Below are 15,636 nucleotides of genomic sequence, written 5' to 3'. Positions count from 1 at the left end.
GGGCGCAACCCACATACTCAGCTTTGCTGCTCATTCCACAAATGCATGTTCCTTACAAATGGGGCACAATGCATTTAAAATGGAAATAATAAGGCTTTCCAATGATATGAGATGTATTGCCAAGAATCTTTGTTACAACACAGAAATAATCTACTAAACACAAATTTCCTTACTTTTTGTGTGTAGTTTAGTTGTTTTCCTAAGTAGGCTACTTGTTAACACCAGCAATTTTCCAGGCTTTCATTTGCCATAGTTGCTATTTGTCCATGGTCATTTGCAAGAGTCTGACTGACTACACATATGCTCTATTGTAACTCTCCCTTTGGTCTATAGTTCAAGGTTGTTGTCTGCAGTTCTCTTCAATTTTTTTTAAGTCTTTATTTCCAGCTCTTCCATTTAAACATTTCCCTTTAATTCAGTCCTCAGGTCTGCAATTTCTTTTGCACTAGAGAGAAAGACATAATAAGTGAATATTAAAACCAACACATCAGCGGTTATTTTTTATTCCATAACTGGGAATGTTTCAGTGTTCACCTGAGGGGAATGAGAATGATTCCACATGTCAGGTTGAGCTGCTGAAGGATTGTGAGAAGGCTGGGTGTGGAAAACTGGAGAGAAACACAGATGAGGTTAAGTATCACACAACCAGAAATGCATGTGGGCAGGGGGTTCCTTCTTGTTTGCATGCATGTGTTTATGTACTGTACAAACCTTTGGAGGTGGAATACAGGCACTGGGTGTGTTGCTGTAGATATGGTTGATGGCTTTCTGGAGGATCACAGCCTGCTGAGTGAGGCTCTTCAGGTACTCTGAGCTTTCCTTCGTACTGTCATGTTTCTCCCCAACCTGCAGGTGTGCAACAATGAAGTCTCTCAGTTAAAATTATGAGCATATGGCATACATATAACAACAGCAAACATGGCATTCCAGCATACCTGGCTCTTATATATTGAATACGCCTCTTTCTCGTGTTGAAGAGCTGATCGAAACTCTCCTTTACTCTCGTACACAGTGGCGAGTAGATGATGACTGCACAGAAGATAGACACGGATAAAATAAAATAAAGAAAAATGAAGGGAGGGAGCCGTATATGAATAGGACAATCACAGAAACCTGGATTCTAAAGCATGTCTATCATTTTCTCAGATTGTCTGTAATTGTAATGTGTTGCAATCTGTGTTTGATGAATATAAAAATACAAGAAAACAGAGGAACATGACAACAAACTCTTACCTTTGTGCATGCTTCAGGGATGTGGCACCGTGGTATTTTGAGGTTGAAATTAAGGCATTCTGTAGGAACTTCAAGGAAAGCTCATACTCCATCAGTCCATGAAGTACTAGACCCAGCATACTCTAATGTCATGGAGCACAACAGGAACATTAACAGCACCAACAGATGGACAAGATGTAATTATACCTTCTAGCACAAATAAGGCTTCAAGTTGCCATTGCCTGTTTGCATTTTCAGTATTTTATCTACCTGAACTTCTTGTTTGTTATTTGTTAAAAAAAAAAAAAAAAAAAACTTTACTCAAGTTTTTTTTCTTCCATGTGGGGTCCTGATCCAACACTTTAATCATCTTAAAAGTCTCCCCTACAGTACTTGAAGGGAATCATCAAACGTTTTTTGCGCAAAAAAGTAAAGAGCAACACTATGTAGGTGAGGTCCCACTTACATCCAGCTGTGCAACTTGTGGATGGTCTTCTCCACTCACAAGCAGTGTGAGGTACCGAGCGCGATACAGCAGATGTAGGGAGGTTGAATGTCGGCCTCCAGCAAAGCAGTACAGGGCCAGGTAAATCTGAATCACAGATAGGAGAATACTTCCATGTGAAGTCAAAAGTGACATATTACATTAATAGAGTTAAGGAAGATGTTTGTAAGAAAACAACAGGGTTAGCATGTTATGGTACAACAATCTGTTTGTGGATCGATGAAAAAGGTAAAGGAACTCACATATTCTTGTATGGTCTGTGGATGGTCTATACCTTTTATTCTCTCACTAGTCATAACAGCCTTTTCCTGGTGGCTGAGGGCCTGTGAGATATGGAGAAATAAGGGGAACATTACTTTATGAAAGCTCCAAAATTGATGTGGGTGACAATTCAGAAGACCTGTCTGGAACTAGACTAGGTAAAAGGTCATGGTAGAAGAAAAAAAAAGTAATGTAATGCATATTTACATCTGCATATTCCCCCAGGATGTAGCAGATCCGTCCCAGGAGACGCAGGCACATGCACACATCCTCATGCAGGACCCCACATACGCTGCTGAACAGAGTCAGGGCATGGCTAATCAATTCATAGCCATCTTTGAGTAGCCCTAAAAGCAAACATTAAACACTACTGATGAGCCTAGAATTTACAAAAAATAATAACATCTGCTCTTTACATGAAGTACACTAAATCCAGATGGTTGTCAGTGTCTAAGAAAGTTACTTTTTTAGTAGTTACTAAGGTATTCTAAATGATAATTTTTCATCCTAAACATGAAAATGGGGACAATACAATGTCCATTTGTGTTGTCAGTTGCCTAGCAACAGTGTTCTAAAGGCTAGACCCATAGACAGTATATAAGAATGGACCAACAGATCCCATTGCTCTGGACGGAGACCAGTGAAGGCTATTAGAAGCACTTTTCCGGTGAGGGCTGAGCGTTACTGCGCAGCCTCCAACTGAGCTTGACTACGTAGATGTGACGTGAGCAACCTGTCTGAAAGTTGTAAGTCTTCTGGTAGCTGTGCCAAGAGAAATCTCAATCATTCCGAATATTGCAGAGACGGAGAGTGTAGGTATATGTAAGGAGATAACATGGGCACAGGCTAATTATTGCTAACTAAAATGCTAGTTAACATTAATAATTAAACTTAAACAGCTAATGTGAGTTGAAACTGCCTGCGCGCTTCTCCTGTACTATACGGTAATTCCTCTACTATGCGACAGTAAGTCGCGTGGTTATGACACAATCGTTAACCTATTTTTATAAAAACGTCTGCTACGGAGCCACAACATGAGATACAAGGTAATGGAACCTTTTATACATTGTCGTGTTTCTTTAGAAATAAACAATGGACAAATAGAGTCTTTAAACGCTTCAGATGTAAAGTTATTCGCTGTCAAAGTGGCGCCAAAATGAATGGCAGTCAATGGGATGCTAACGGTGGGTGATGGCTTGATAGCAACAAAATGGCTCCATAGGAGCTATGCTTTGCGGAGGCTGGCTTACCCCCTTGACCACGCCAAGGAAGATAGAACTTTCTGGACCATGTGAATGTTAACTTTACTTCCTACATTGAAAACATGACCTCATGAGTTTTATTTCAAGGCACCAATAATATCAGATGTGTGACATTTTTAGCTCTATCACATTTGTGTGTGTGTGTGTGTGTGTGTGTGTGTGTGTGTGTGTGTGTGTGTGTGTAGTGTTATATGCTGAATAATGTGATATTACTGTGTATTGATGCTTGTAGGGTAGCTACACATCCCTCACAGTGCCTGTGTAGCTGGTAAGGATATCATTTCGTGCTGAATAGCACATCAGCAGATGCAGATAGTTTTCCACATGGGCCCTCCAGTTAATGGTCACTTTAAGCACCCAGGCAAGGCCACCACGCTACTAAATGTACACATACTGTATATACCGTATTTTATGTTCATATTTTATGTTTTCTCACCCTGCTGTACTGCCACCTGTGCGTGTTGCACAAGTCGCGTGGCATCCGTTGCTGTAAGTTTGAGATGTTTGACCACAGGGAACATGTTGATGACATCTTCCTCGCCAAACACTGGCTTGTGCCGAGACTCAAACACATACTCCCTCAGCTGCACCTAAATACAGAGTAAATGAAGAAAGGGAACAGCTGCATTTTAAAGCTGCACTAGATAACTTTGCATTTCGACTAACATCAGTCAATGCTGGAGATAATAAGGGCTTGATGGACTTGATGGAGCAACCACAAATCCTGTAGCATAATGTCCTTAACCAGCACTCAACGTATATATGTAGCCAGACCTCTTTCTTATTAAGCATCAAATATGAGCAGAATTCTTTTTCTCTGTGAGCTTGACAGGATAGAGGTGTGGCCAAAAAAGACCTAAATCTAATCTTGGCTACTGACAGAGGTTAAAATGGTGTACAAAACAGTTTTGTCGCAGATTCAACCATTACCACCATGTTGGGTGAGTTTTCAATCAAAAGAGAACTTGCTACAAAAGGTGTGGTTTCAGCTCAAATTATTGATATAGTGCAGCTTTAAGATAGACAGAATTCATTTAATTTCATAGGTAAATGTATTATAAAGAGAAGCATGTTAGGTCTGACCTGGATGCCCGTCTTGATGGCAATCTCTCTCAGTAAGGAGATCCTCTGAAGGCTGTGCTTTTCTATTACTCCGTCTACACTTTCACTGGACACAGAGAGGATGGCAGTATAAAATCCTGTTACACATATACAGTACACGGAGCACATGCACACACACATGCACAAACACACACCTGTCTATTGTGTAGTGGTAATAAACTCCAGCCTCAGTCCTGATCCGGCCCCACAGCTCACTGGGGGTCAGTCTAGCCCACACACTGTCTGTCAACAAGGTGACTCGACTCCCGTGGCTCCTTCGCCGTCTGCTCCTGCGGCGAGAGAGCAACTCATCTGAGCAGGAGTCGGTGAGACAGGAGGAGGAGCTCAGGAGGCAGTTTAGGAAGTGACTGACAGCAGCGGAGAAAGCTGCAGGTTCCACATCCTGGGAGAAAGTAAGATGTATCTTGATTAAAAACTTCATGCTAGATTGCAAAATGTTATTTAAAATTTTTCACTTTGAGCACTTCACCTGTAGATAGGTCCTAAAGATGTGTTTTGCACTTCTGATGATGACTTCACTGATAGAAATTCTCTGTGAAGGAACATTTGATCAGTTATGTGATCAGGAGGACTTCAGCATCCTGACAGAGATGTCATTCTTTATTTACAACTGTTTTTTTATATTCTATACAACACAAAGTTGTATTCTATTCTATCATATTACAAAAGACAGTGATCAACGATAACCCTGATAAAAACTTTAGAAAAAACTTTGATCTCAACTAAGTCTAAGATTGACATGCAAAGATGAGTAGCAGCCTAAGTCCACAGCCGTCTTGTTCTTGTTATTTCTTGTTCAGTGTATTGGAGATATTAACATTTCTGTGGTCTAGCAGGTTTAATCTTGAGTGGTTTACAGGCATTTTTCTATAGCTTCATTTCCTTGTCTTCTAGAGAAGAAGAAACAATTATGCAATTGGCCGTTGTAAAAATAATAATATCTACATTATAGCCTCATCTTCTGCCTGGAACAAAATGTACAGAACTGCCGTCAAGCCACATTTATAAATATCTTACTCAATCCTTCACCAGAAAAAAAGTAAGTACAAGCAAGTACCTTTATGTGGCTGAGTCTCTCTCTCTCTTCCACCCTGTCCAGCTCAGTCAGTAAGGTGCCCAGGTACCGTACGTTCACACCTCGCTGGTGCAGCACTGAGGTCAGGGTCGCTCCATCCATTGGCACTACTGTGTGGTCGAGACAATCCCTAAGCTATCACACACACACATGCACACATGCACGCACACACACGCACGCACGCACGCACACACACACACACACACACACACACACACACACACACACACATACACAGAGAAAGTAGAATTATCAATATCTTAAACTGCACATGATAGATCTGAACATTATTATTCCACACAAGACTCACCACTGCTGCAATCTGATTGGACAGTAGAAAAGCAGCCGTGTCCCATAACAACTGTCTCTGCCTCTGAACCTCCTCAACACACTCAGAGGAGAAACGAACGCCTGCAGCAAAGACATACAGTTCAATCATAGTTAAAAAAAAAATTTTTTTTACTTTATATACATGACCATGTGTGTGTGTTCACACAAGTGTGTTCAATACCTGGAGAGCAAACATTAGGATTGAAGCGGATGTCAAAGCAGGAGTCACTCACTGATCCGACAGCCTCACAAGCTTTCATAATCACATTTTCTACAAAAGTAAAATATGAATGCATTATTACAATAATCAACACACAATCAAACAATCCTCACCACTTTCCTTGGCCTCCAGTATGAGTTACCAATGAATATTTGCATATTTTGAGGGTCTATTAACTGTGATGTAAGTTTATTAATAAACATTAGAATTATATAATCTTGATTCTAAATTTGGGAAAAATAACTCACCATCCTTTTAGTAATAAGTAGTATTCAGATCCTGATACGTAAGTAAAAGTAGGAAAACCACACTTTGAGAGCACTCAATTAAAAGAACTGCATTCAAAATCTTAAAAGTAAAAACTTAAGTACAACAAAAAGTATATAATTATTATCAGCAAAATGTACTTATTTATGAAAAGCCATAATGCAGCAGAATAAGAGTTATATTATTATTTATTATATCACTGGGTCATTATTATTGGTGCCTAAACTTGAAAGCAGCATTTTAATTTTGTAGTAGGTTGAGGTGGAACAAATATTAATGAGTTTTTACACTGTTGGTTATTTTAATCTATAACAAAGTATCCCAATTTTAAGAATGTATCCAATGTTTTGTATGTAACATTTTAATTTGTAAAGTAAATAGTAACTCGAGTAAAAATTGTACTTTCAGTCAGGGGTGTCGAACTGGTGGGAAAAAGGGGACTGAGTACCCAGGGCCCTCATGTGAGGAGGGCCCAAAAAGATGCTTGAATGAATAGCTGTGGGTGCGGGGAGGGCCTCATAAAAAATGCCTTTCTACAGGGCCCAGAATTTTGTGCTACACCCCTGCTTTCAGTAAGCGCAGTACATCAGCAAATAGTTGCATTCAACCACTGGGAATTAACATCCAACCTCTGCTTTGTAAGCCACCATGGATGAGAGGTCCTCAGAACAAGTGAATAGTTATAATATATTATACATAAATTACTTCTGCTGATGAAGATCATGCAATGTGTTTGAAAGCTCCAAAACAACTACTAAATGGACATTGTAATGAGATTGTTTTTTCCAGCTGTTGTTTCCAAGGTCAAGAATGAACTTACATGTCTTATTACTGTTTGGCTTATTTTGTATCTTCTCACTCAGTTTTCAGCCTGATTTCTCCTTGCAGAAACTCAATTTCTCCTGGTTTATCAATTACACCTAATTTAGCTGGTCTAATTCACCCATGTCAGCACCGGCTGTGGCTGTTTCTCCAGTTCTCGGCTCACAGACCGGCTCTTCACTCTTCTCCGTGGCTTTATCTTGTTCTTCTCGCTGAATGAGCCCTTGGGACACCGTCTTGACATAAAGTTCATACCTGCAACAGAAAACACAAAATAAGAGAGATAATCTTCGTTTCCAAAACTCAGGTCATCCCGCTGGATTAATGGTTACATGGTGGCTGCATCTGTGTCCAAACATTCAGCAAAGGATTCCACATCTACTCTTCCTCACCTATGCTGGACGAAGGCCTCTATCAGCTCTGGTCTCAGGCTGGCCAGGCTGTGATGATGGTGCCGTGGGTAACCAAAGCTCTGACACTCTTTCGGCACCTCCCTCCTCACCTCTGTCTCTGAGAACTGGAAGTTAAGGTCGGGGGGGAAGGTTCGGAGAAGGTCCAAGATGTAGGGTCTTCCGTCATTACCCAGGATGCCTTTGGTCTCGATGCCAGAGCAAAGCTCCACTGGGCTGCTGCTGTGGTCGAGCACTTGGTGACGTTGGATTCTTAGCGGTTTACTGGTTTTATCCAGAAGCTTCAGAAATCTGGAATAATGTTGATACAATTAAAGGTTGCATGTTTGAACTTATACTTAATCATGCTCTCAATACCTGAAATATAATACTTTATTGTTTGTTTTTTTGTGAGTGCATGTGTTACCTACCTGGGGTGTGTAAAAACAGTTTTTCCATAGTCATTAGAGCCATAGACAACGCTCTGCTCCTGATTTTTCTCCAGTATCCCAGGAACGATGGTCTGAGCAATAACACGGATGCCACGATAATCCACCACAGCTGTTCCAAGTGTGTGAAGCCCCTCTATGTCCACAGATGCGTATGCCTGTAGCAGAGCAACATAAGTATTTTTGTTTGATGGCAAGAACATGAAGGAATCATTGAATTATATATAACATGAATTATTTCATATATTTGAAAGTGAAAATATAAGAAGAAAAGTAGCAAATGCAACTGAAACTGCAGGGGACACTATTTTATGGTGTATGACTGTTGAATATTGTTTTTCCCTTTTAAATTCACATAATCACACCCTTACAGAATGTGATACTGTCCCTTCTGCAACAAATATACCTTTTCAATGGGACAGATAAAACAGTAAATGCATCCCAAACACCTTACAACTCATGCAGGTATTGCTGTGAGGATCTACCTGTGCTCCTCTCAGGTCACACATGGCAGCAGCGTGAGCAGCAGTGTTGCCCCCTAGTGGGCGGTAGTGCTCAGCTATGTCGAACCCCAGGCTGAAGAACAGGTTGTTCCAGATGAACATTTGCATATGAGGCGCCTCCCCTGGGTTTAACGGCATGACGTTACCATCAATAACAGCTACAGCACCTCGTGTTGCAGCGGCAACAAAGTCACTGTTAGTCTGGATAGAGGGGATTAAAACCTTGGTTAACACAGTTTCACTTGCTTAATTTCAATAAAGAGCAATACAATCTAATTCCAGAGCAGGAAGAAGAAGGAATGATCTATATAAGGTATTTCATTATGAAAGATCAACAGTACAGAGGAAGTGTAGGAGGTCTTATACATCGGAGATCTTATACATCTGTACTCCTGGTCAGGGATGATCTCACAGTCACAAGTCTGCTTCTTTAACCATTAATCAGTGAGGGAATAGGAAAGAAGATGTGACAGTAAGAAATCTGTGGTCTCACCTTGAATATGCTCCTCTCTCTCTGCAGGCGCTCCTGAAGGGAGTTTCTGGTTAGTTCCCTGCATCCCTGCAGCTCCTCATTCCAGTCCCGACTCTGTGGCCATAAGACACAACCTACCTATCAGCATCACCATCACCATCCATTAGCCTCGGATGCACAATGAAACCTTGGTTTGTTTGTTTGTTTGTTTTTTTGTTTGTGTGTGTGTGTCTGTATGTGTTCATATCTGCCATACATTCTGTACTTTACTGCAATGTTATATCCCTCTGCATTTTCAAATTTAGCCAGTTTCTCCTATATTATGTCTGCAACCTGCCCAGCTGTGTGCTCGTCCTGGCCCATGCGACTGGTGTGTGTCTCCTCTGCTCTGACACAGTCGAGTGTGTGATCTCCATGACGGGCGATCCAGGTGAACACCTGGAAAGGTGCTGCGATCCGCTCAAAAGGGTGTTGCTGAACTCTGGTTAACAGATAGTGACAGAAAACATTTTCATTTAGTAAGATGATTTCTGCTTCATTGACATGACAGTATTTACAGAGTAAACTACCATTGCTGTATTTGCATCCACATATTGGATTGATATGAACAGTGTGTCACTTGTTCTTGTATTAGCATGTAGTTTCCAGCTTGATTATTACAGTTTGCTCACCTCTTCTTCTGCAGGGCACTGAAGGTTTTCCTGAAAGCAGGGCTGACTTGACTCAGCAGCTCAACTAAAGAGTGGCAAAAGATTTTGGGAACTGCAGGTTTAGGGTTGAAGTTGAAGGCAGTTGACCTGGAGCAGTCAGAGCATAGCACACGTTGAATCCAGGTAAGTTTCTACTGTCCTCATTGTATGTAATTGTTGTTAGTTTACTGCTCTCTGGGGTCGGTGTTGCTCTAATAAATATTTGCTTAGTTGTGGAACTTGAAAGAAATAAAATATAAGAGTGATACTGAGAGTCTACAGTCATGCTAGCAGCTCTGTAAGGCTGTACTCAGGAACAGTGGTGTTTTGAGCTAAATGCTAACATCCTAAATATTCACAATGGCAATGCTAACATGCCGACGCTAAGCAGGCACTTTACCCCAAGTACAGCTAAAGCTGACGGGAATGTCATTAGTTCTGGTATTTGGTGATAACCCAAAGAATTGACAAATTGCAACTTTAACCTGGTGATGGCGCTACATGAAAAGTTAAGGGATCACCAGAGTGATTACATTTCATCCTGAGGGGGGTCATGAATGTCTGGAGTGCCAATCCATATAAGATATTTCTCAGGTTAAGTGAAAACTTTGACCTGCTGGTGGCACCTGAGGAAAGGTGAGGGGATCCCCAAAGTCATTAGGATTCATCTTCTGGGCACAACGAATGTCTGTACAAAATGTCATGGCATTCCATCAAATTGTACTTCATCAAAAGTAGTGGACTGACCGACAAACATTTTTATCCCTAGAGCCACGCTGCTAGCATGGCTAAAAACTTTTCAATTTATATAGTTTGGCAAACTTGCAAATGGCTGAACAGTTTAGCACTCACTGGTTGAGGTAGAAGCCACGTGTAGAGGATGTTATGTTGAGTTCTCTGTTCTCCATAGTCAGGACATTGATGTACATTAAGTCCCCATGCATCTTCCTGTTTCCTGGAGGTGGGTTCCAGCTGCTCATGGTCAGAACCCGCAGGCACTGTAATGGCTGTAATGATATTTTCATAAGTCTCACTGTTGCTTCACTATAACTGAACACATGTTTAATTGTCATATTTGCAATCACAAAATCGGATCGCTCACCTTCCAGTCATCTCTGAGTGGCTGCAGTGGAGTAAGTGGTCTGTCCTTACATCCAGGGAGGATGTATTCTGGAGGGCTGCAGTCAAAGGACTCCTTTTCAGAAGCTCCCCTGCTCCCTAACCTGTCACTATCTGAAGGGATGAATATGGAAATGAAAGGGTTGAATGGTTACTGACAGAAATGCTCAGACAAAACCTGAAGTGAGGAGGTAATGAGAGAGTAATATACCTTTGTCTCCTCTGGTGTAAAAGGTCAGGTAAGAGAGTGAGCGGCAGTTTACTCCATTGTATGCATCTGTGGGGTCAAGGCTCCTCAGAAGATCACGAACATGTTTGAGATGAAGACGAGCATCACGCACTGTGTAAGAATCTGCAACAAGATCAGAAAAGATGCTTATAAAGTGTTTCATTCAATCCTATACAAGTGCCAAATGAATGGAAATATTTTTCTTGCATTTTATGAAAGAAGATAACAAACAAATGCAGCACATGTGTGGACAATATGGCGAAACAGCGCAGTATAAAATGAGAAGAACTTATGATGTTATCATAAGATCATATGATATCACCTATAGCCTTGAAAAACAGACAGTCTTTAAGTATTGCCTTGTTTACAAAATGCAACTGCAAGTGACTAGAACATATACTGTATAGTGAGGTTTAAAGTGAGTAAAAGCAAAGCAAAAAAAAGCTAAATTAAACTGTATTTTGGTTGTGTGGAGTCAAAAATGATGTAAACCTTCCTGGACGAAGCCATTTTCACCATGTTTGCAAAGCCTGATGAGCCTGTGCAGTTTTGAGACATAAAGAAAGAGTGTCTGTATGACACCTGTGGAGGTTAGTGACAGTTTTGGATGAGAGGTCAACATTGTTCAGACTAAAAAGGGCCTTCCCGTGACATGTGAAGTTCTGAGGTCTAATAAAACTGGACTGAACTCAGATGCTGATTTGACTCTGAAGTGAACGACACACTTAGTTCGTTCACTTAGTTCATCACAAAAAGACAACTTATAAAGAAGAAAGAAAAGGATGCGGCAGTTACCTTCCACCACCTTGATCAGCACTCCGTCCTGGATGCCCTGGATGGAGCGTAGCTCTGTGAGGCTGTCCAGCACGATGCCTCCCAGATGGAGGGAAAAGCATGTGCGTTGGCAGGTGATCTCGTGCTCCATCAGCACTTGCTGCAGCTCCACCACCAACATCTGGCCTGACACCTGAGAGGAGCGTTGGATTGGAGTGATTCAAAAACATGTGAAGATACAGGGAAGCATTTTTAAGACAATACAGTAATGACAGAGGTACACGGAACCTGAAGCTCAAAGCTTTCTGTTCCAGGAGGTTGAATTCTGACAGTAAAGTCTGTCTCTTGGAGATCAACTATGTCACTGATGCTGAGTTTCCTTTCATCAGCATCAGACTGCTGTGGGCGACCATCCTCAGGGCTTTCCTCAAGTTGACCTGGAGGCGCTGTGGACAACAGAAGAGACAAAATAAAGGTGTGAGGATGAAAACTTGTTGCGTGTTATGGAGGACAATTTTCCCCATAATTAAAAAGTATTAAACTATTATATATCAATGCAGCACAATTAGGTGATAATTAACTGTCAAAAAGAAAAAGGAAACTGGAAAGGAAATTGTATACTGAAATGATAAATGGATATGATTAAATTGCAATTCGTGAAATGTCCATCACTTAAAAGAAAGAAGAAAAAAGCTTAAATTGAAATGCTCAAATTGAAATGTGTAATTAATGAGAAGAAAAAAACATACAAAAATGGGAAGGGAAAATAAATTGAGATATATTTTTCTTCCATTTTACACCCTCCTTCTTGTGTTTGCCCTTTCGCACTTGGTTTAAAAAACAATTACCATTAAATCATGGCCTGAGTACTAAAATATTATAATAGTTCATAAGAGTTTAGCCATTTTCTCTTTTACTTTTAATTCTGAATAAAACGATCTTCCATAGCGTGATGACCCACTGTACAAGCTGCAACTGGAATGTTTGAATATCACATCATTGAAAAAACAAAAAAAAGACACTAAAAATACAAGCAAAGAACACAGTTAAATAAAACCACTCACCTTTGACATGTGGTGCTGCCAGAAACAGCCTGTCAACTAAGAACAAGGTTTTCTTCTTCTCAGCCTCTTCCTCCTTCACATTTGACAGAGCTGTCTTTTTGTCTTCCTCTTCCCTCTTTGCTGGGTGCTGGCATTGAATATATTTTGCATTTAAATCTGACTGATTTGCGAGGTCCTCGGACAGATTCATGTTTGTTTTTCCGTGGTTAATGTTACAGCCCTTTTCATTTACATTCTGATCTGATGCCACAGTTGCCTGTCCCTTCTCTTCATCATCCGGATCACTCTGTTGTGTCAGGTCTACACCATACTCAGCAGGGTCAAAGCTTTCCACAATGTCAGTGCTTTTGATGCTGTATTTTCTCAGCTGAATATCCTTTTGTGACTCAATGTTCTCATCCATATTGTTGTTGTGTTCAGTCGCCATCTCTGACTCTGAATTAATGTTTTGTTGTTTGTCTTTAACATTCTCCTGTGTCGGGTCTGTCCAGGCAAAGTCTGTATTTTCCTGAGCAGTAACAGTATCCTGTTGCAACTTAAAGACATTTTCTTCATCAGTGTTGAACTTCTCCATTAGCTCTGCATTTTGTTCTGTTTGAAATATATGCTTTGTTGAAGTGGAGGTCAGTTCCTCGTGGATGTGATTCTCTTGCCGCTCTTGCTCAGCTTCCTTGTCTATATCTCCGAAGGCCAGTTTGTTTTCTTCTGTCTGTCCTTCCACCTTCCCTGGCACCTCAACAAAAACGTCCATGTCAGCCCAGGTTCCAGAGTCTATCCTTTTCTTTTGTTTCTCTGACATCACTTTAGTGACAATTTCTGATTGTTTCTCTCGTGATGTTTGTGCCTCCAATAGCACATCCACCTGTCTCAGTATTTCATGTTCTTCCCAAACATCCCCAACCATCTCTTCTGTAATGCCAGTATTTGCTGGTGTGTTTACTTCACTTTCTACATTCTCATCATTGCATACACGTATTATTGTTTGTGCCTGAACTTCTGCCTGTGACTCAGTCTGAGTCTGCACCCCCATACCGATTTGTGTCTCCACTTCGGTCTGTGTCTCAACCTCAGAAAACTCCCTGTTTCTCCACCTGTTGCTCCTATCCTGTCCTTCATCTCCTGGCTCATCCACCCTCACTCCCTCTTCCTCCTCAGACACCAGCAGACACACCATCGGCTCCACCAGAGTCACGTCCCCTCCCAGGGTGCTACTTAGGACGATGTCAGGAAACAGGAAGTGCTCTGGTTCGAGGGCAGGGTTTGTCAGGCCGGTGGAGGCGGTTAACAGATCGTCCTCCAAGTCGTCCGACAGACTCAGCGTTTCACATTCACTCTCTTCACTGGATAGCAGAGGGGATCTTTCCACCTCACCCTGGACCGGTGCATCCTTACACTTAAAGTAATTTGACAGTGTGTGACAGCATTGGACTATGTTTCCCATAGTGCCTTTGTGCACACAACAGCAATACAACTGTGCAGGTGGCCTAAGAGAGAAAAGACCACAGTATGTATACGGGTTCAGGGACAATAAACTTTAAAGTTGATTACAAATGGGTTTTATTTATGCAGCTTCAGCCAGTGGTTCTATTAATTATAATGTAAGTTTTCCCAAATTATATGCAATTAAATTATGCTTTTCAGCCTTACATGAATTTACTTGTTAAATCTTAAATGCATTATTAGTTTGAATTAAGCTGCTAAGTATGAACTGCAGCAGAAGAATTTGTCACTGTCACGTGTGTGTCTGTTTGTGTGCCATGTGTAAATGCAAGCAGCTAAGAGCCTTAGACAACAGCTGATAACAGGAAGATTATGAAGTGTTCCTGCAGTGGTGTCACCTTACAGAGGAAAGAACTGGAAAACCTCAGATCAGATGAACTCTGGAATGATGTTGGATATGTGTGAATCCTGGAACACAGATGAGAGGATACGCTGAGTACAGTTTTTAAGGAAAAATCACCTTTAGAGTTACAGTTGTTTGGCAACACAAAATGTCTAAATCAAAACAGCAGGATAATAGACTCATTTTTTATGTCTTAAATCCCAATTAGAGTGTTCATAAAAGTAACACACCTTATTCAAGCACACGAGAATACAAAGGTGCAGCAGAATCCATGTGCATGTATCTCAAACAACAGAAGAAAAAAACAGCATCAATATGACATTAGTGTAATCATTCTATGGGCCCTACCAGCCAGTGAAGAGAGAGGGAGAGACTGCCAATCTGTATCATCTTCTCCAGAATCCTCTGCTGTTCATCCTGCTGAAATCAGAGAGCTGAGTTCCCCAGTCTTTCCTCTACAGCAAGAGGCTCCCCTGTCCTTACTGCGAAACCACGTTACACAAACTGTGTCAGTGCACATGTGTGTCTGCCCTTCATGGGTAGAGAAGAGCTGTGTGAGAACATGTAGGCCCTCTCTTCACACACACATCTACATACTTAGTACCCATCCAAGTCCAGAAGAGGGCAACCTCTCTGCCGTTCATGATGTAACTTCCTGTATTCAGACTGGTCTGTGTACTCTCTATTAACCTTGAATGTGAGCATGTGCAGGAGGTGTATAAATAGCAGCAGCAGGAGGTCTGGCGCCTCTTTATATTTTGAAAACTACACAAGGCATGAGACAGCAAACCTCCTAGAACAGTCCTAGAAAAAAGCCTTCAGTATTTTGTCTCCGTTCCTCTTCACACACTTTCAGGCATGAGTTCTCTGAACGTAGCTCTCTGGTTGCCATGGCAGCTCTGCAGCTTTACATTAACATTCTGAGCACAGTCTCCAAGACAACTGTGGGAACATTCTAGAATGGGACGTTTGCTAGGATACAAGTTACATGTGTACTAGTACACTAAATACTTCATGTGAGTGATAGCC

General features: G+C 41.2%; 1 protein-coding gene across 1 annotated transcript; it reads right to left on the bottom strand.

Annotated features, from left to right (window-relative positions):
- Positions 1–396: 396 nt before the first annotated feature.
- Positions 397–14,205, bottom strand: LOC144527888 (clustered mitochondria protein homolog). Its single transcript, XM_078266209.1, has 28 exons — positions 12,765–14,205; positions 11,989–12,146; positions 11,722–11,893; positions 10,909–11,049; positions 10,681–10,811; positions 10,431–10,585; positions 9,561–9,686; positions 9,223–9,370; positions 8,911–9,003; positions 8,400–8,618; positions 7,897–8,072; positions 7,469–7,777; positions 7,198–7,331; positions 5,949–6,038; positions 5,748–5,848; positions 5,420–5,572; positions 4,832–4,894; positions 4,497–4,744; positions 4,324–4,408; positions 3,677–3,830; positions 2,186–2,325; positions 1,960–2,040; positions 1,679–1,804; positions 1,234–1,355; positions 936–1,029; positions 712–846; positions 535–608; positions 397–445 (listed from the first exon to the last, which is right to left on the bottom strand). Exons 1-28 carry the CDS (start codon positions 14,203–14,205, stop codon positions 397–399), a joined length of 5,118 nt encoding a protein of 1,705 aa, XP_078122335.1.
- Positions 14,206–15,636: the final 1,431 nt, after the last annotated feature.

This window comes from Sander vitreus, chromosome 13 (genome assembly GCF_031162955.1).
Source record: "Sander vitreus isolate 19-12246 chromosome 13, sanVit1, whole genome shotgun sequence".
In the NCBI taxonomy this organism is placed as follows: domain Eukaryota; kingdom Metazoa; phylum Chordata; class Actinopteri; order Perciformes; family Percidae; genus Sander; species Sander vitreus.
This window is presented reverse-complemented; position numbering and strand designations above follow the sequence as displayed.